The sequence below is a fragment of the Musca domestica genome, unplaced genomic scaffold (genome assembly GCF_030504385.1).
Source record: "Musca domestica strain aabys unplaced genomic scaffold, Musca_domestica.polishedcontigs.V.1.1 13, whole genome shotgun sequence".
NCBI lineage: Eukaryota > Metazoa > Arthropoda > Insecta > Diptera > Muscidae > Musca > Musca domestica.
The window spans coordinates 6,553,288-6,575,342 of NW_026712172.1; the positions used below are offsets into that span (position 1 = coordinate 6,553,288).

General features: G+C 34.2%; 1 protein-coding gene across 3 annotated transcripts in view; it reads right to left on the reverse strand.

The window, feature by feature from the left end:
* Nucleotides 1-22,055, reverse strand: part of LOC131800826 (proline dehydrogenase 1, mitochondrial-like) — a 58,309-nt gene that overhangs the window by 16,129 nt on the left and 20,125 nt on the right. The window contains exons 2-5 of one of the 3 annotated variants that reach the window (XM_059118570.1): nucleotides 18,707-18,828; nucleotides 18,245-18,366; nucleotides 10,979-11,065; nucleotides 7,976-8,157 (exon numbers count right to left, since the gene is read on the reverse strand). In XM_059118570.1, coding sequence (XP_058974553.1) covers nucleotides 7,976-8,157; nucleotides 10,979-11,065; nucleotides 18,245-18,366; nucleotides 18,707-18,828 — 513 coding nt within the window. The remainder of the gene's footprint in view (nucleotides 1-7,975; nucleotides 8,158-10,978; nucleotides 11,066-18,244; nucleotides 18,367-18,706; nucleotides 18,829-22,055) is intronic. The other 2 variants (XM_059118569.1, XM_059118568.1) reach the window with 2 other exon arrangements.

Consider the following 22,055-nt stretch of genomic DNA (forward strand, 5'->3'; position numbering starts at 1 on the left):
AAATTTAGGATGAACGAATGGACCCTGAGGCATCCATTGACCCAGCCTAACCAAACTACTTACAAAACAGCATCCTAACCCCTTATTTCAATATGGACATGTCATGTGAAGTAGGTACTAATTAACTACCACCAAGAGTCAATAAAAAGTTAAGATCCAAATAATAATTTAAAAAAGTGACATGTGAAATGTTTATGAGAAGATCATTGTTTGTTGAAACTTAAAATTAAATTATTTGGGAAGTTTCTGAATTCAGATTTTTATATTTTAAATATATTAATTATGTTATACTGAATTTTGAAAAGAAATCACATTAAATTGCGTAACTAAAGTAAACCGTAGTTCAAAAAACAAACCAAACTAAATGAATATATATATATATTTACATACTATTTAAAAATATAAATTAATTACATTTTAATTGTATTTGAATGCTCCTATTTCAAGTTAAATCTAATGATTTCCATAAAAACCGCCTCCATTACTTTCGTTAAATGATATCTCAAAACAGTGGCTGTAGACTAGTGTTTTAACAATGTACACAACACAAAACTAAATTAGTAGAAAAACATCTTTGTTGCTTACCCTCGGAAGTGCGTCGTGGGAAATACTTCCCATCATCGACTTTAAAGGGAGGTGTTTTTTTAATGAATTGACATTAAGTTACGTTAGAGGGTGGATGGGTTTGGTTGGTGGCAGCGTTCATTTAAAGATTAATTGCCAATGGTATGGTTGAAATGGAATGGTAAATTGATGATGGCCAGTCCAAAGCGTTGCAGTCGGTATTAAGGACACCAAGTGAATTTCGAAAAAAACAAAAACAAAGGATGGGCCGACGACGATTGTTGTTTTATTTATTTATTTTTAACCGCAACACCACAATTTGATAATTGACAGTGACGTGTTTCACCAACGCATACGTGCCAATTAATTTGAAATACATTGACGGGGAAATGACGCATGACACCAGGACCAGGACAAAGGATTACAATGGGAATAAGTTGTTGGGATGCGATGATAAAATTAAGGCAAATTGCGATATTGATCAGCCAGGATTTTCATGTGTTATTGAATGCATTTTGATGTCGTTTCAAAGGTTTCGTATTTAAATTTTCCATCAAATTATAATTGTTAGTAAATGTTCCAATTTCAGTGACACGGATTTTTTTTTTGTTAGTAAAGGTAAGTTTATGAAATGAAATAAAGAAATAGATAAAAATTAGTAAAATCAAAAGAATACAGATATGATTTAAAGATTTCTTAATATAAGGCAAAAGATTTACAAAAACATTTTATTTTCGCAGGCGTCTCTTGTCAGTGTTTATACCCTACACCACATAGTGGTAAGGGTATTATGTCTTTGTGCATTTGTTTCTAACATGGAGAAAGAAGCAAGATAGATCCATAGTTACTTTTGAGGATCTTCATATTCATATTCTTGTGAACAAAATGCAGGTCGCATATTTTATCCGAGTGAGATGAAATTTTGCAAACAACCGAACCCTATTGAAATTGGTGGTAATCGGATCAGATTTAGAAATAGCTCCCATATATCTTCAACCGATTTCGGGTTAATTGTGCACTAAATGGCTGATATAAGTCCAAATGACCTGTATTTTAGTACATCATACCGAATTCAGTCTAGAAGCAAGTAAACCAAATTTGGAGAAAATCGGTTAAAATATAGGTATAGCTTCCACATACATGTTTCATCCGATTTAGGTTTTTAAGTCCCTCACATCCGTAATTTGAACTGGATCAGATTTAGATACAGCTTCCACATATCTTAAACCGATTTCGGTTAATTCTGCACCAAATGGCTTATATTAAATGATTTATACTGGCAAATGGCTTATACTTCAATTTTGGTGTAAATCAGTTCAAATATAGCTGTAGATCCCGTATCCCACGTTTTACCATGTAATCCACTAGATTTCAAATGTCAATTCAATACGCCAAGTCTTAAATACAGTAGAATATATTTGACGTATACGCAATGAAATTATCAATTGAAGTCCACGTGATATATTAGGTGTGTCTGGTTACCATAAAAAATTGCAACAATTGTTGCAATTGTTACTGGAAGTCGTCTGATAGCACAAAAATTCTTTATAAGATACCGATTTGAGAGAAAATTGTTGAAAGTTCTTTCATTGAGAGTTTGCAACTTCTTGCCGGACAATTTTTTTCTTGCATTCGCTTACAACTTATCTTCTTCTCCATCTTCTTTTGAGATCTCAAGCCTAAGTGTTCTGTTAATTTTGCGTGCTTCGTTCTGACAATTCAGCTAATTGCTGACATGTTTATGTCTACTTTCCACAGTTTACTTGTAAAAGAGAAAACTACCTTAAAATACATTTGCACGCAAAATCTCTACCCGTATTTACCCTAATAATTGTCATAAGTCACAATAAATTTAGGGAAAGCTTTCTATTATCAAATTTATTGTGATTTATAAATCATCAGGATTCATCCGTGTAGAGATTTTGTATGTAAACGTACTTTTATTCTTTCAGAGTGAATCTGCTCGACAATTCCTATAGGAAAAGTATGGGTGGAAATACATAAAGCGCATATTTGGCTGGCTTAAGTCATCGTCTGGCTTCTTCGGAAATGGATAAAGAAGCCTAGGGGCAAAATCGAACTATGTCAACCTAAAACTCCTTGGTTCCTCTACGAAGAAGCCAGTCGATGACTTAAGCCAGTCAAATAAGCGGTTTATGTATTCTCCGCTTAAGCGTTGTTTGTTGTTTACTGTTTGTTTTTCTTTCGTTCTGTGATTTCAATCACAATAAGTTGATACCACGTTTAGATGATCAGCAGTGGTGAATAGAATACATATTTCTTGTATCAGTTCGTTCGCTGTCGAAATAAGTAATTCTTATTTGAAATTCAAAGAAACTTAAATCACAATAATATAAAGCCACTTAGTCTAAGTCCTAGTGAAAAGCATGGCCCATCCGATAAGGGAAAGTGAGTTCCGCTGAGTTGTCACCAGACATCCCAATTGTAAATAATCTATTGAAACGGTGAAAATTAAAAGAGAAAGACAACCGAATGGTTTGGCTGTTGATTCAATTCTCTATCCGGCTCGAAGGACCAAATGTTTACAGGAGAATACAATTATAAGACTTGTTGAATCGTTTGTCAGTCTAATTCTAATTTTATTGAGCAAAATGTATTACTTAAGTTCTAAGACACAACAGAAATCTTAGGGGGGGGTTTAGATTTTTGCATCTGCTTAAGACTACAAACACTTGACATTTCTAATTCCATGCATAGGCCTGACACAACACACAATTTTCGTGATCTATATTTAATCCCCAGCATGTTTATGGGATAATATTATTTATTATTGATATCCAGCAGCATGAAGTGTTATCATCACTTATGCTCTTATCATACAGGCACACACATCTACATGTACTCCAACATATTGGGCTAAAAATACATAAAACTGTATAGCCTAAATCACGTAAAGATCTAATTCATTACAATAGTCTATCGTATTCATAGTTTTATGAACAAACGGCTTTGGTTTTACACGACCTGTTTAACAGACCTTTGTCATAAATACTATTATTGTCCATTTATGCGGCTTGTACAAAATATAAAGATTCTACTGTAAAAGTCATTTTAATCTGTCAAGATTAAAAAAAAAATCTTCAGAAAAAAAGAAAAAATAAGACACATATTTCTAGTATATACCCAAAAAAAATTTGCATCTGTCACTACAATGACTAAATCAGACATCGATATTCAACACAATTTCGTATTTGCGTTTCAGATGCATGTATGTGTTTATAAATGCACTTTGGTCAAATTATATTAGCCAAAAATATAAAAAATGCATTTGTCATAAGAATATTATTTTATTCAGAATTATGTAGATAATTCAAAAATTGGAAATATATTTTTTTCTTTAGCCTAACATTATGTTTACATTAGAGCCTTTTACCGGGTTATAGGGATTTATTTGACCTTTTAGTGATGGAATTGGAATTTAAATTCACTAGGTTTACAAATCCAGTGGCAATTCGCTGTAAACGACCTATAAGCTTGTAGACCTTATTACTCAATATATAGATTGAGATGAAAAAACTGCAAACAACTTCAGACTGCTGGCATCGGTTCTTCTGGCTCCTCCCCACAAAACCTCAATAGTTTGAATCATAAATCATATAAAATGTGAAGAGAGTGTTGCCTTCAAATTTCGCACATCCCTTTATTTCTAGATGGGACGCAGCTCCGTCTGGAAAATTGTACGATGCCTGGCCCAAAAATTATAAGCGTCACATGCTTTAGACCACCATTTACGGTCTTCATCGAATTTGGGAACAATAAAAATATATCCATTCCGACTTGCTTGTTTTTTTTTTTTTTAATTCAAAAGTTTTGTTTTAATTTTGAATTTGAATTTACAAAACAAACTGCAACCAACTTCAGACTGCTGTAATTTCTAAGCCACTCGTCCGACAGCTGTTAAAATTAATCCAGTGACAGCTCATTATATTGTTTTCAAATAATACAAAAGCATTTTGGTGATAATTTTCCAGAAAATAAGTTATTCGTGATGGAATTCAAGCGTGATAGTGTGATTTCTTTATATTTGGCTGGAAAACCACAAGTGGCTATCGTTAGAGCACTCCAGCATTTAAACGTGAATAAATATTTTGTGTCTCGAAAACCCGCGTCGTCGGGCGTATATTTCGAACTTATTGCAAATTAGCATATGCGAATTATACACTAGAAACTCTCCAGGTTCGACTCAAGTTCTATTGGCAGATCATTTTCACAGCAAAGTTTTGTTTTTGTAGTGATGGATTTTTTTGTCCACAACAACTACATTGCTTCCAATGCATACGCTTGTTTTAGTGCTGCTTTAGGAAGACGGGTTAATGGCTCTGAACGTAGAGACGGCAACTTCTACTTGGCTGCACACCGAGGGCCGCGGTTCAAATCCCACAATTCGAAAAGTAAAGAAGCGACTTGATCGAAACCCGCGTCGCAGTGACAGAAAAATGGCTCGTGAGCTGAACATATCGCAATATTCAATTCGGCAAATATTGAAAAATGAGCTCGGGGTAAAGCCATTGAAATTCCAAAAAGTGCAAGAACTTACACCTCAACAGAAAGAAAATAGACTCAAAAGAGCAAAAGACCGAAAGTGGTGAAATGCCGAATTTTGTTTTCTCCGATGGGAAAGCTGTCCAGCAGTTTGTAAACAAACAAAATGATCGTGTTTACTTGCCAAAGACGTCAGCTGAAAATGTGCACCTTCGATTGGCCACCAGAACTCAAGCCCGGGCCATGGTGATGGTGTGGGCCCCCATAACAGTCTTCGTATAGTCCCCATATAACGGTATTTTGATGATTTTAGCTACATTATTCGCCGATTTTTGTTAAGTTTCTCATTTGAGTATTGTAATGGCTTATGACAAAAGTTACCTATGCAGGTACATGTCATCGTATAGACCCTAATATAACAGCTACATACGGTATTTTTAAGATTTTAACAGAATTTTAACGGATTTAATTGTTTTGAGAATTGCCAAATTCGTTCCAAATGGTGGAGGGTGTTTAAAGTTCGGCCCGGCCGAGCTTACAGCTTTTTAATTGTTTTTGCCAAATTTGTTTAGTAAAAAATGAACGCCACATTTCTTTATTGAAATCTTTGCATAATTTTGCACATATACCTTGGTAATGTGAATCAATATCCAAGATCCTAGGCGAGGATTTATAGCCATTGAAACTATTTTATTTTCCCCAATTAAATTGAAATTTTCCTCAAAATATATTCTCAGAAATGGAAACGAACAAACCTAATTCTATTTGTTTCACATACCTATTGTATTGATAAAGCCCAGTACAGTCTAGCACATACTTTCTGGCTTAGTGTGGACACTTTTGTCAATCAATGCCAAAAAATGTGAACAAACAAAAGTATAGCATAAAACAAATGCTTCTTTGGGTATTTTTTTTATTTCATTCCTTTTGCATTTCGATTTCATATCTTATTCGATTTTCGCTGTTGTCTTCTACTTTTACTATTTTTCGCCTTGTCAAATGGCCAAGATTACGAAATGAAAGGAAAAACAGATGACAATCGTCACACGAGTTCTGATGCCATTGGCATCGAGGTCTGGCAAAAATCGGCTGACAAGATTTTTTCCCACACACACACACACTGACATATGTGTCGAGCAAATGCAGACGACACTTGTACCTCAAACGAAAATAAATTATTTAAATATAGTATATTATATATATGTATATAGATGGGGGAGAACACACGCCCATATCGTATTGATATACATATATGTACGTATATAGAAATATATAAGGAATATGCGATGAATGAAATTAGTTGTGCGCCACGTAAATTTTAACAAAGTCCTAATAAATGTTCGCCAAATATTTTGTGGTTTATTTACGAGATTTTATTTGCCATTTGTTATTCGTATTTCTGTTTTGGCTAATTCGAGTTACATTGACAGCAGCATCACCCGGTGTGATGTTGAAACAATGTAAAATAAATTTCTTGGCAGCTTTCCTAGAAGTTTTTTCGCGCGGATAAATCAAAATTATGATAAGGGACTTTAAATAAGATAGGCAGGACTTGTCACTATGCTTGTTTTCTTAAACGATTTTGAAATAGTTTAGTTTTGAATGAGGGTTTTAAAAGGAAAGCTATTGTTATGAAGAATGTCAACCAAAAACCTTTAAGGGCTAAACAGAATGAGAGCCTTAAGCCATTTTAGATGCCAAGTATTTCCAATACTATAGTTATACCCTCCACCATTCTATGGATATATTAACTTTGTCATTTTGTTTGTAACTCCTTGAAATATTCATAATAGACCCTATATTCTGGATCAGCATAAAATTTTGTCCGTCTGTTGTAATCACGCTATCGTTCGAACGAATTGAGATAGGAGACTAAAATTTTGCATACATACCTAGTTTACCAGTAGGCAGGTTAAGTTCGTAAATGGTCCACGTTTTCGTATAGCCCCCATATAACGGTACCTCCCGATATTCGGTATTAGAGCGACATTATTTACCGAAATTATTTTAAATTTCGTATTTTAAGTTCGTAATGGGTACTACAGACTATGACAAAAATATTTGTATACAGGTCCACTTTTTCGTATAGCCCCCATATAACGGTACCTCCAGATAGTCAATATTTTGACGATTTCAGCAACATTATTCAGCGAAATCGTTTCAAATTTCGTAATGAAAGATCTTAATGGGTACTACACCTTATGGCAAAAAATCGCATACAGGTCCACATCTTCGTATATCCTCCATATATCTCTCGATACTCCGTATTTTCATGATTTTTGCGACATTATACACCGTAATTGTAACAAATTTCGTATTTGAAGTTCGTAAAGGGCACTACAGCCTATGACAAAAAATTTCGTATGCAGGTCCAAGTCTTCGTATAGTCCCCATTTATTTAAGTGGTAGTTTTCGGAACTTTTTTTTTGAAATGTTTCAATTCCCTTCGAAATGGTGGAGGGTATTAAAAGTTCAGCCCGGTTCAGTCTGTTTTTAATTTAAGATTTTTTATGGATTTGTTTTTGAAATTTAATATCAATTTTTCGTAAAACATTTTTCAATTTGTTAGCTATAAACATACATACATTCGAACTATTGCTACTCAAACAAAACAAATGTTTTGCTCCAAAAATGTTTAAAACCAACTTTCAATTCCCTTAATCGCAAACCAGTAAATATTTAACATTAAAACGTTAAATGCATGCAATTTCTAGAATGAGATTTTGAAAGCTAAACGAGCGCACACACAGCCACTCAACTGAAATTTCATTTATACTTTAATTGGCCCTAATTGATGAGGAGGGTCTGTTTTTGTACTGTGTGGGTTTTTTCCTATTATTATTTTCGTTAAAATGTGTTTTTTGTTATTTTTGTTTTCGGAAGGTTAGTTGGTGTTGATTTAATTTACCTGAAACAGCTTCCAAACATTTAATGAACGTTTCCATGTTACGCTCACATGTAGCTTCATTCAAATAGAAATAGGTTCTGGCACTGTTGACCTTGTAGCGACGATCTGCAAACGACTTATCGACATGGTATTGGGGCATGGCATCGTCTTCTTTAACATCGCCGGCACTTGAAACTGAGGATCTATTAACAAGAAATAGCGTATATTATTTTTAGGATTAACATTTTTTAACGTAATAAATTTATATTCCTAAGAAACATAAGCTCCAATTTCTGAAAGTGACTTCTCAAAATGTAATAATAAAGGTTGATTAGTCGTTATAGAGAGAAGGAATTACAATGGAATTACCAACGGGCTGTCAATTCAATTAACAATTCACCAAAAGGAGGGTCTAAACTAGGTCACATCAAAATAGCTCATTGTCACTTACTAAAGAGTGACTAATATTTGCTTTACACCGACACCTAAACTACACGCTTTACGAAGATTCGTCATACATTCAACGTTTAGTCAAAGAAATCGGTAATTTATATCAAGCTTTTTTGAGCGGCATTGCTCGAAAAGTGGGAGTTTTATATACAGGTTGAGATGAAAAAACTGCAACCAACTGCAGACTACTGTCATTTCTTATCCACTCGACCAACAGCTGTTAAAATTATTCCAGTGACAGCTCATTATATTTGGTGTGTCTGGTTACTTTTCCTGCAGGAATTGTCCAGCAACATCTTTCTGAGAGAGTAAGCTAGTTTTATTCTCTTTTGCAAGCAAAATGCGAAAAGTAAACAGACGGTATTCCTGTAGAAGCTTGCAACCAATCAGCTGATTTGTCAAAACAAACCAATATGTCCCCCATTAAAAGAATTAAAAGAAAAGAAGATCACCAATTTTACAAGTTTTATAAATAAAAAGGAAATTAGCAATAAAATAAAAATACGAAAATGTTGGAAATAGTCTTTTATTTTCTTATTACATATTAATATTTTCGTTTTTCACATTTTGTGAAGTTGTTCTCCAAAAGCAATTAGTCTTGCCAATTCCAAAAAGATATTTTCAAATTAAAATCACAAAAAGAAATAAACAAACATTAGAAAAAATCTGATTGAGTGTCGATAAATGAGAAGAAGAATAGTTGTAAGTGATTATTAGAAGAAATTTGTCCAGCAAGAATTTGCAAACTCTCACTGAAACATTTGTCAAAATTTCTCTCTCCAACCGCCCTCTTTTGCAGAACTTTTGGGTTAACAGACGACTTCCAGTAACAATTTGTAACAATTGTTACAAATTTTAGGGTAACCAGACACACCTATTGTTTACAAGCGTACAAAAGCATTTTGGTGAGAATTTTGCAGAAAAAAAAAAACAGTTATTCGGGACAAAATTCAAGCGTGCATCCGCTCGACTTGAGGCAATTTTCACTCTTTTCTCGAATTCGTGCGAGTTTTCGGAAGTCTGATTTCGAATGAAATCTACACGATTTCGATTTCACTTGACAGTGTAACCAAATGAAATAAAAAATCATATTCAAGTGTGTGATAGCAAGAATTATGAGTCATATGTAAAATAGTAAATTTGACATACGCACGGAAATACACATGGATAATAAAAGTGACAGCACATATGTAAAACCCTGAGGGCTAAAAAATGTTTTCACCAATTAGTGTTTAAAGAGGAGTGAAGGTAAAGTGATTGTTTGATACCAGATTTTAATAAAATTTCCGCAAATGTTCGTCTTTCTATTACATGGACAATATTCGATGTGTATTTATACACATTTCGCAGTTATTCCTGAAGAATATTCGACATGCTCTTGTCATTACGTTATGAAAGTTGTCATTAATATGTACATCAGAACTTTACAAAAAAAAAAAAAACAAAAAAATAGAAATGCATATTACTTCGATCCGACAGCACTAATTTCCCCTTCCGAATTTCCCATGGGTATCCATGCGAATTCGGTTCGAAATTCGGCTAAAACTTCCGACTTTTATTCGACGCTTTGGTCTGACAACACGTCAACCACTCTATATAACGTTCGGTCAGACGTCGGACCTAATTCGCATCCGACTTTCGGTTCGAAGTTTAAGCGAACTCGGATAATTTGGTTCTGTCATAAACAAACATAGATTCTCAACTGAATTCTTGCTTCCCATTGCTATTATTGATTGTCCATAAAGATGATTTCGTTTTAGGGATACATAAGTCGACTTTTGATTGATCGATTAATAAAGTTTTGATCTAAAAGTCGTAGTCCACATTTGACAGTGGTAAAAATCTATGGTAGAAGAATAGAGATAGTCGCATCGACACAGCTGCTGGGACAATGAACTGTATCTGTCATATACAAATCTACTTATTTTTAAGAAACATTTAAAGATTTTTGACATATTAATGTTCCCAAGTGTTGATCCATCTAGCCGTATTATTCTGCCATGTATAAATCTCAAAGTTAACATTGAGTAATAGATTTTGGATTTTCAGATTATAGAGTTTCGATCGACTTTTCGTGTGAGACAAATTAAATTCAAAATTCGATCTTATTATCTGTTGGCAGCACAACAAACTAAAATATCGACTTTTGTCGACATTGATTTGAAAAGTTAAAACGGAAAATCAATTTTTATTGGGTTAAAAAGAATCTACATGTCGAGCTATGTGCCCTCTCGACGAGTTCAGGGGCAGTAAATTTAGGTTTTCACTATGTTTTATACTTAACATATTGCAGGCAAATCTTTTTCTTCTGTTTTATATATTAGTATTAATGTTGCCAATAACTAATTTAGTATAGTAGTTAAAGAGAGATTACCAAGAGAGAGAGAGAGAGATTACCAATAATTTAACGAAAACATAAAAACAAAACTTATGAGAGGTCACAGAGCTCGAAGCTTTGAACTAATTACACACTGCCTAACGACAAAGGTTTATGGAGAGATCTTTCATAGAGCTGAACATTTTCGACGCATCTAAGTCGTCGCCTGTAAAATTTTCAAAATAATAGATACTTACTCAACTTCACGTTTCTCCGCCTCTTCCTGGGACAAATCCTCTTCAACGGAATAATCCAAAATTGGTTTAACACCAAATGAACGCAGCCTGTAATTTTCATTTGCCAAAAAAATAAATAAATATTAGTATATTTGTTGGAAATTGTTAATCATGATATTATTAATGTCAACATGCTTTAATATAAACAAAATATAATTATGTGGGTATGTAATTGAATGGAAAAGTGTTTGTGTTAAAACTATGACTCAATGAGTATCGATGAACTCTAATGGAGATATTCGATCATGCTGAAAAAGGTTACGGTTTTTTTTAGTTGTGAAATGTATTTGCTATCGCTTACTTGAACATTAAGATGGAGAGATTTAGTTGGAATTGATAACGAATTGAACTTTTAATAAACATTTTAATTTTTCCAAAACAAATCTAAAGCAATTTTCGTGTTTGTTGTGCTCCACTTTTCAAGCAGATAGAATTGTGCCATCTAGTTCAATGATAGGAACTAGGAAGTTCACCTAGTTGCTTAGTTCATTTCAATTCAATTTTACCATTTTCTTTTATTTTCCCGTTTCGTGTGAAAAGAGTGAAATAAAATAAACAAACTAAAATACATAATACAAATTTAGATTCGTTTTGTAAACCATCGGTAAATCTACGTTTAAACATTGTTTTACATATAAATTTCAATAATTTATTGTTACTAATATTGGACAATATTGATAAGTTTTAATTATCTATTTTCCTATAAAAATATAAAAAATGAACTACATGAACTAAAGGAAGTAGATCAACGGAAGCGTTGGTGTAGTTTCGATTGTACATTTCACAGAATAGTTTATCTAAGCTAGTTCTTTTCGCAACTGCACAACTCTGCAACTCGATCATCATCCGCTGATAATACTATTAGTTCGAACTATTAGAACGGTTCAACCAGCTAAACAACTTCATCCCTTTTTCTATTCTGATCAAAAGAACTAGATCAGCGAAAGAGTTGGTTATAGTTTCGATTGTACCATTCTTCGAAACACAACTCTGCTATCCGATCATCATAACACTTCTTTTATGGAAAAGGCATTACTTTTCTCACAGATGGTCATCAATGTGAATTAGCTTAAACAGGGTGAGATGAAAAAAACTGCAACCAAATTTAGACTGCTGTCATATCTAAGCCAATCGTCCGACTGCTGTTAAAATTATTCCAGTGACAGCTCATAATATTGTTTACAAGCGTACAAAAGCATTTTGGTGATAATTTTCTAGAAAAAAAAGTTATTCGTGATGGAATTAGAGCGTAATAGTGTGATTTCTTTATATTTGGCTGGAAACCACAAGTGGCTATCGTTAGAGCACTCCAGGATTTAAATGTGAATAAGTATTTTATGTCTCGTACCATCGCTCGTTACCGTGATACTGGTAGCGTAGCCCGATGTCAAAGAAATGGACGGAAGAAAACAGCAACATCAGCAGAAATGGTTGGAAAAGTAAAGAAGCGACTTACTCGAAACCCACGCCACATTGCCAAAAAAGGCTCGTGAGCTGAACATATCGCAAAATCCATTCGGCAAATATTGAAAAATGAGCTCGGGGTAAAGGTACTGAAATTCCAAAAAGTGCAAGAACTTACCCCGCAACTATGAGAAAATAGACTCAAAAGAGCCAAGGCGTTGCTCGCTTAATCGACCGTGGCATCAGAATATATGCCAAATATTATGGCGAAAATTTTCTAGAGGGTGTATTAAAGCCTTGAGCACGCAAACATTTTGGCCGCAGACCTTGGAAATTCCAACAGGGCTAAGCACCATCGCACTCAGCACGCGCCACCCAAGAATAGTTAAAAAATTAGGTTCCTCGCTTCATTTCCAGCGCACATTGGCCACCAAAATCTACGGATACCAATCCGTTGGTCGTTCGAAGGTCATAATTGGTGCCAAAGGTGACCAGTTCGAACAAATCTAAACTTATTCTAAAATTTGATGCTATTTCCGACATATTTGCTTTCATTCAATAAAATTAAAAACATGTAAAAATTATGGCGTTTGACTTTGTTGCAGTTTTTTAATCTCACCTTGTATATAAAATAAAATCCCCTGGATTCGAGTGGTTTATATAAACAAGCATGGTAGAAGAATACAGGTAGTCGCATCGACACGGCTGTCAAAAAATTTTGGAAGCGAAAATTTTGAATGAATAAGTACTCAAATTTATAAGAACCTCCGATTGGCATCGTATAGGAAAACATATTCAAATCTACTTATTTTTGAAAAAAAGAAATAAATTTTTAAAATATCAATGCGTTGATGCATCTACCTGTATTCTTCTACCACGTAAAGAAGCAAGGTTAACCCACTAGATCTATTAAACCCAGTGGGTTAATCTTTAATCGTCTAAATGCGCTATAAAATACTTAAATGTATGTACTTCATTTAGCTATTTTATCTCAGCTCAGATTTTTCTTATTATTTTCTACGATATTATTCAAAATTCACAATGAACATTTATCTCAATCCGGCGAACGATTGGAGAAAAATAATCAAAGGAACGCTTGAACTATTGATGCTATGGTGTGAACTAAATGGAGCAAAGAAACTAGTTCCACTTAAGGAAAGGAAGGACGTGAAGAATATAAAAAGCTCGATCCGTCCGACTTTCAAATTTTGTTAGGTAGTTTTTTTAAGGTGAGAATACATAAAACGGTTTTTACTGACTTAAGTCATCGGCTAAACATTATCTGCAGGAGCCAAAGCAGTTGCAGAAAAAGGTAATATTCGTTTAATTACCACTAAGTGTGGCCAAAACATTATGTGATTGTAAGGTAAATTTCTTTACAACGTAGATCCGGAACTTAATTAATGTTTTTAGTGACTGGACGAAGTCAAATATTCAAGGTTTCCATTATAGGTTCTTCATTATAAAACTGTATGACATTCCAAGTTGGTCTATAGTCTCTGACTTGCAGAAACCCGATGAGCCGCTTCATCAATTTCTTTCTAAAGTATTGGTAAATATGATTTTACTTAGTTAGAGAAAAGCAATTCCTCTACCTTAAATCCATTGACATATGTATAACAATAGGCTATAATTTTGACTCAAACTAATAATTTTCCGCAATATTCAATATAAATCGCCTCATCTTATTGTGCAACATAAGCGGTAGCTTCTCAGGTATGCATGTGTGTGTGTGTCTAAATGTGAATGTGTCAACGTGTTATTTTTTTGTCGAAATGTTTATTAAACAAATTGAATAACAATTGAAACGCCGGGGTGCCACATACACTTGGATTTAAATGAGCATGGGGTGATGATATACATTCATTGCCACATAAAAAGTATGATTTCTCTTGATGCTGGATGATGGTGATGATGTTGGGTAACAGGAAGAGCGAGAGAGAGATGTCATAACATCTGTCACCGTGACATAATAATAAACCAAAGAAACGTACAACATATACATACACAGGAATATTAGTTGTGTTCCAGAACCTGCAAATTAGTACTAATTAGCACTAATTCTGCTACAACGCGTTCCCGTACTCCAAAAACTAGCAAAACTTGCAGCTCTCTCGAGAAAAAAATGGCGCTGAGTGGTGCACATTTCTGCTTGTTTTAGCTACATGAATTTGGCCGAGCAGAAATGTGCATATTGTAAATTTGACATTTAATTCACAGGGCTAACAAGGTTGAAAAATGTATTGATACATTTCAATAAAGAAAATGATCAACTTGAAAACTAAAGGAAAAACTAATATTTGTCGTGCAAAAAACAAAAAGAGAAAATATGGAGCAACTGATGTATTCACTTTTGGATGATTCCAGCAGTGAAGAGGACTGGCTGAATGAGGAATCAGATTATTAATTATTATTATAAATTATTAATTTTAACCTATCGTCTTCAATACTCATTTTTTAAATGTTGGCGATCTTTTCAGTAAGGTTTCACCAGTCCGATTTAGGCTGTTTACTTTTGGAATTTTGAATTTTGACATTTTATCGCATTTCTGCTAATTTTCCGTTCCCTTATTTTTTGAGCAAACCTAAATGAGAATGACATTTCGAACTGTTCTCTCTTCTGCTAGTTTTACTACTAAAAAAGTACTGGAACACAACTATTATTAGAGAGAAAGAGACACATTTTACAAATTATGCACGTCCTTGACAGCGAAAAGTTAGATAGACGAAGAGATTGATTGACGCACACAACGGAAAGAATGGAAGAAGAAGAAGAATGTGGAGAGTGTTGCTGATGAATCGTTTAAATTTTGATCAAATTCAATTTGAATTTATGGATCCACACACAAAAAGTTTTGAAATTTTGTGGAAAATAACGCCACCAACAGTTCACCAATTCAAGTCAAATTTGTTTGCCAATTTTTTTTTTCATTCTGAAAATAATTGAATTTGATTGTTTGTTGTCCGAATAATAGAATTTTTGAAGTTTGTAGATAAACTTTGGATAGTTAATTTAGAATATAATGCTGCAATTTGGAAGTGTAGAAGATAGGGATGATAACCATTGTGTGATTTAATTTAGGAGAGATTTGATTGTCATCAGGTGGTCAGCAATTTTGTGGAATATTCCTTGGTGCTTTTAGCCCTTGGCGAGTATATTATTCACTCGAAAGAACAATGTATAAAAGAGATTTTGAAAATGAAAAAATATTATAGTAAGTTCACTTTACCCTTCGAATAGACATTGATCTTCGCCCTAACACGGTGGCTAAGAATAACATATCTCAATTGCTGCGACGGTACCACCACCAGTCATATTTTTTTTTTTTTTTTTTTTTGTTAAAATCAAGTTTAGAGCGCCGATTAACTCAATTCCTACCACGGTACCATGAGATACAACCTTCAGTCATATGTATTTTCATCATGAAAAAATCTAAAGCAAGAGTCTAAACAGCGGATGGGTTAAAGATTTAAGACTAGCTGGATAGAAGCTAAAGTGGTAAACCAAAATTAGAAGTACTCAAAGTTTGTGAAACTTTTAAGTTTTAGCAAGTGAGGAAGCGGTAAGTTCGGTAAGTTTAATACCCTCCACCATTTTGGAACGATTTTATTATCAAAAAAAATAAATCCGCTAAAAATTCTGTTAAAATCTTAAATATACCGAATGTAGCCGATATATGAGGGTCTATACGACGACGTGGACCTTCATAGGCAACTTTTATCATAAACCATTACAATATTCAAGTGCGAAACTTGAATAAAAAAATCGGTTAATAATGTAGCTAAAATCGTTTATTGGGACTATACGAAGACGTGGACCTGCACAAACAATTTTCTGTCATAGGCTCTAGTATTCATTACGAACTTCAAATACGAAATTTGTTACAACTACAGTGAATAAAGTCGGAAAAATCTTGAAAATACCGAGTATCGGGAGGTACAGTCATATCGGGGCTACACGAAGACGTGGACCTGCATACGAAATTGTTTGCCATATGTTGTAGTACCCATTAAAATATTCCAGTTCGAAATTTGAAACGAATCAGGCGAATAATGTTGATGAAATCATCAAAATACCCAATATCGGGGGGTACCGTTATATGGGGGCTAAACGAAGTCGCGGACCTGCATACAAAAAATGATGTCATAGGCTGTATTAGCCATTGCGAACTTTAAATATGAAATTTAAAATAATCATGAAAATACCGAATATCGGGAGGTACCGTTATATGGAGGCTATACGAGAACGTGGACCGACATGGCCCGTTTTCGAACTTACCCTGCATACTGGTAAACTATGCATGTATGCAAAATTTTAGCCTTCTATCTCAATTCGCTCGAAAGAAAATGTGATTACAACAAGACAGACGGACAACGCTAGATTGTCTTCAAAATTTTACTGTGATCCAGAATATATATACTTTGTAGGGTCCATTATGAATATTTCGAGGAGTTACCCTCCATAAAATGGTGGACGCTAGAAAAAATTGCGTAATTTGTTGAAACACATTGTCAGTCCCCGAACGAAAACATACCGAGGTCATGCTACTCTCTTTTAAATCAAGGGGTGTCTATTTAAAATTGGGTAGCATAATCACCTAGCAGTCCCTAACAATGAGGAGGTCAACACGATGGCTGAAGAAGCAAATGAACGCATTGCAAAGTCCACCAAAAAACTAAAGACACAAACTGTCCGAAACGGAAACTAAAATCGATTACGAAAAGTCGATATAGATTTTTAATCTTTTCAGAGACCCAAGATAATTAAAACTATAAACAATCGAAATTCGATTAACCTTAGACGACTTTGCATGTTTTCCCACTATCAAAAGTTACCAATTGATTGATGGATCAATCGAAGGACGACTTACGTATCTTACATAGGACGGTACCAAATTAAAGCTGTTCTAAATCTTTAAAGCTGTTCAAAGTTTGTTGGCCTCCAAAATAACGCGTCGAACATGAGAAGATGGGAGGTCCACCCCAGGGAGGATCAGCTGCATGGCAACTCTTCTTAAACGATCAGACAAAGACTTAGGGTACAGCTTTCTATGTTTCGAACGCATTGTTCTTACGTTCATGTCAAAAAAAAATTAATGTTGAAATCATACTGCGTTGAACAATAAAAGATACCCAACAACTAATTGTCCTTCACAGAACTCAGACGGCAAATGGTGTTCTGGGCAATAAATTCGGCGTCTTACACTTATATGGGGGCTCCTATGTATGATATGTCACAAAGCTTTCTATGAACATTTCAATATGTAACATTTCTCAATAACTCTGTCCAGTTATTTGAAAGAAGTCGAACGAAATCAAATTAAAATGAGTAGAAAATGACAAATCGATCTTTCGTTCATTTTGCCTGTATAATAAGGAGTCTTGAAAATCTCATGAAGAGTTTGGGGCATCAAAATGGTCACGTTCATATTTTGGTTTTCAGGTGGTATTAATCCTCCTTACAAAAAGGTTTCCACCTCTGTTGTAGGTACATTGTAAGTTGAATCCAAATTTATAGTCGTTTTTGATCATCAGAAGGTAATTCTAAAAAAATCTGCAACAAAATGTGTTCCGAATTTAGAAAATTTCAACTATCTTCCGTGAATTAATTGTCAACATCAAGATTACGTGATACTCAACTATTTGATACATTTTTTTTTCAAATTTACCCATCTTCTCTTCCAAATTGACAGCTTAAATCGAAAAAAAAAACTTCACAGCATGCATGGGGGAGTAGGTCACATAGATGTATATGCAAATGGACATTTACAAAACATATGGTAATGTAAATAAAAATCAATATAAGGAAGAAAAGAAAAAAACCTCTCAAGTGTTGGCACAATTTTATGACGATCCTCGCCAGCGACGAAATGGCCATAGAATGAGGACTTCATTAAAAGGTCGAAGAGAGTGCCACCCAGGACAGTTTTGGCAAGTTTCATCAACTGTGGTTCAAATTGACAACGACAACAACAGCAGCAATGACATGTCATTGCCCCCGCAAAAGTGCAATTGATGTTGCAGGACATAGTAGATAGATGTTTGTACGTGTGTTTGTGTATGTGGACGCGTATGTATTGTAATGGCATAAGCGGGCGGGGTCAAATCAATAAATAAATAGAATCCAAAATATCAAAAGCATTGGAAATGGAGTAGATGTTGATAAATCAGCCCCAGGTTTTCAAAAACAAAACATTATCCCGAGCATCAAAAAATATAAAATAAAAAAGAAGAAAAGATAGAAAAAAAGCGTTAATCAGTTTCTGTAAAAGCTTTTAAAATTACCTTTCGAGTGTTGGTATGATTTTGATTTGATCTTCGCCAGCAACAAAGTGTCCATAGAATGTTGCCTTCATCAGAGCTGTAAACAATTTTTCTCCCAGTATTGTATTTGCCACTTTCATAAGCTATACAATATTTCAATTTCAAAATTCATTTCAATTTGCGTTTTACGTAATAGCATTTTCGTTTTGTTTACAAGGGATGAAATACGAGCAAGCAGAAGAAGAAAAGAGAAGGATTTGTGTTTTTTTTGGAAAAGAAAAAATTACAATTTTGAATAGTTATTTATTGAAAAAAAAATACATATTTTTTATTCAATCGTTCACACAGGTTCACACATTAAACCAATTTTAATATTTTTGTTTTTTTAAAAGAAAACTCATATTAAACAGAACGAAAATGAAAAGTTAATAATTATAAAAGAAAATCAATTAAGGGCAGAAATGAATAAATTAATACAAATTATGTTGATCAACTGACACTTAAAAATGCAAATGAAGTCAATTGATAAATTGTTAAAATCATACATAGACATGTATGTTTGTTGGTTTTCATAGAATAAAAAAATACTCCCATACAAGCAACATTTGTTGGTGGTTTCACATTCAGAGGGGGGTTTATGAATATAGAGTTTTTATATAGAATATAGAAAATGTTTCTACAAACAATTGCTCTGTTTCATAAAGAAACCAGTAAGGAAAAGTTAAAAGCCGGGCGGGCCGACTATATGATACCCTGCACCACAATGCATATTTCGTAGAGCTCCCGAAACAAAATAATTTATTTGAAGTAGTTCATACCAACAACATTTGGTTAAGAGGGAACTAATATGTATATGGTAAGCATATACAATTCTGAATCGATTTTTACTAAATTTGACGGAGACATTTTAATCTTTTATACCAAATAACATTGCCATAGAGTGCACGATATCACTTCGGTAAGGAATATATTAAACAAGTAAAAAAGCCGGGCCGAACTTTGAATACCCTCCGCCATTTGGTACAAATTTGGCAATTTAAAAAAAATAAAATCCGTTAAAATCTTAACAATACCGAATGTAGCCGTATATTAGGTTCTATAAGACGACATGGACCTGCATAGGCAACTTTTGTCACAAGCTATTACAATATTCAAATGCGAAACTTGAAAAAAAATCTGTTTATAATGTAGCTAAAATCATCAAAATACCGAATATAGGAAGGTACCATGGGGGTTATAAAACGTGGACCTGCACAGACAATTTTCTGGCATAGGCTGTAGTATCCATTACGAAATTCAAATGCGAAATTTGAAAAAATTCCGGTAAATAATGTCGCTAAAATCTATATGGGGGCTACATGAAGACGTGGACCTACATGACCAATTTTCAATACCAAAAGTCCTGCAGACATAATACACATTTGAGTAAAATTTTATCAACCTACTTCATTTCGTTCGGAAGCTAGAGTGATTCCCACAGACGGACACTGCTAAATCGGCATATAATTTTATGCTGATCAAAAATATATATACTTTGTGGGGTCTAAAATGTATATTTCGAGGTGTTACAAACGGAATGACAAACTTAATATACCCTCCATACTATGGTGGAGGGTATAAAAATTTGTATCGGAGCCGAGTTCCACAAAATACGAACGTACGTCCCGAAATTCACTCCATATGGGCCGATATTAGCCATTATTTGCACAATAATCCTGAAACCGGATTAAGGATATATATGAGAGCTATATCCAAATGTTAAGGTATTTCCGAGATCTATAAGATATCTGATATCAAATATCATTGTTGTCGAATGCATTTTACGAATGTGGGGGACTTAACCAAATCGGATGAAACATATATATGGAAGCTATAGCTAAATCTGAACCAACCCATTGCAAAGTCCCCAAAAACTAAAGACGAAAGGTCGATACAGATTTTTAGACTCTTCAGGGACCCAATATAATTAAAACTAAAAACAACTCTATCTTTGTGATCAGTTTGACTTGTGCAAAAATGAAAAGACGATCAACAAATCGAAATTCGATTAACTAAGTCGACTTTGCAATTTTACTCACTGTCAGAAGTCGGCTAATTGATTGATCGATCAATCGAAAGGCGACTTACGTAATTTACATAGGAAGGTACCAAATTAAAGTTGTTTTAACTCTTTAAAGCGGTCCTAAATTTGTTGGACTCCAAAAAAAGCGCTGAGTATGAGGAAATGGGAAGTCCACCACAGGGAGGATCAGCTGCATAACAATTCTTCTTCTTAAACGATAGCCAATCAAAAAAGACTTAGGGTAAGGCTTTCTATGTTTCGAACGCATTGTTCTTACGTTCTGAAATCATATTGCGTCGAACAATAAAAGACACCCAACAACTAATTGTCCAGGTGATATAAAACAACCTTCACAGAAGTCAGGCCAACAAACACGTGGACCTGCATTAGGAACTTCAAATACAAAATTTGAAGCAATTCCAGTGAATAATGCCTATTAAATCCTCAAAATACCGTATGTAGGGAGGTGCCATTATATGGGGGATATACAAAGACGTGGACCTGCATAGACAATTTTCTATCACAGATGGTAGTGCCCATTAGGAACTTCAAATACGAAACATGATACAATGCCCATGAATAATGTCGCTAAAATCATCGAAGTACCGAATATTTAGGGTACAAAAATGTATGGGTGCTTTACAAAGACCTGGACCTGCATGTGAAATTTTCTGTGAACGAGACGAGAAGCTTTACAGGCGATTTTCAGTCATAGGCTGTAGTACCCACTACGAATTTTGAAACAATTCCGGTGAATAATGTCGCTAAAATCATCAAAATATCGAATGTAGGGAGGTACCGCTATATGAGGGGGCGTGGACGTGGACCTATATGTGCAATTTTCTGTCATATGATGTAGTATCCATTAGGAACTTTAAATTGCAATTTTGAAACATACCGAATATTTGGAAGTACATTTATATGGGGACTATATCAAAACTTCGACTTACATTGACAGTTCTATGCAAGAAAATTTCTTACATAAATGGTACATATTCTGCCAAATTATAGCAAATTTGGGTAACAATTGTGACTTAAGCAGCCATATACAGTTATATAGCGGCTATATCAAAACGTGGAACTACATGGCCCATTTTAAATACCAAACGTCCTGCAGACATAATATAAATTTGAGAAAAAATTTATCAATCTACTTCATTTCGTGCGGAATTTAGAGTGATTTCCACAGAATATATACACTTTGTGGGGTCTTAAATTTATATTTCCAGGTATTACAAACGGAATGATGGAGGGTATAAAAAGAAACGCTCAATAGTGCAGTTTATGCACTACAGTTTCAAGTTTAAA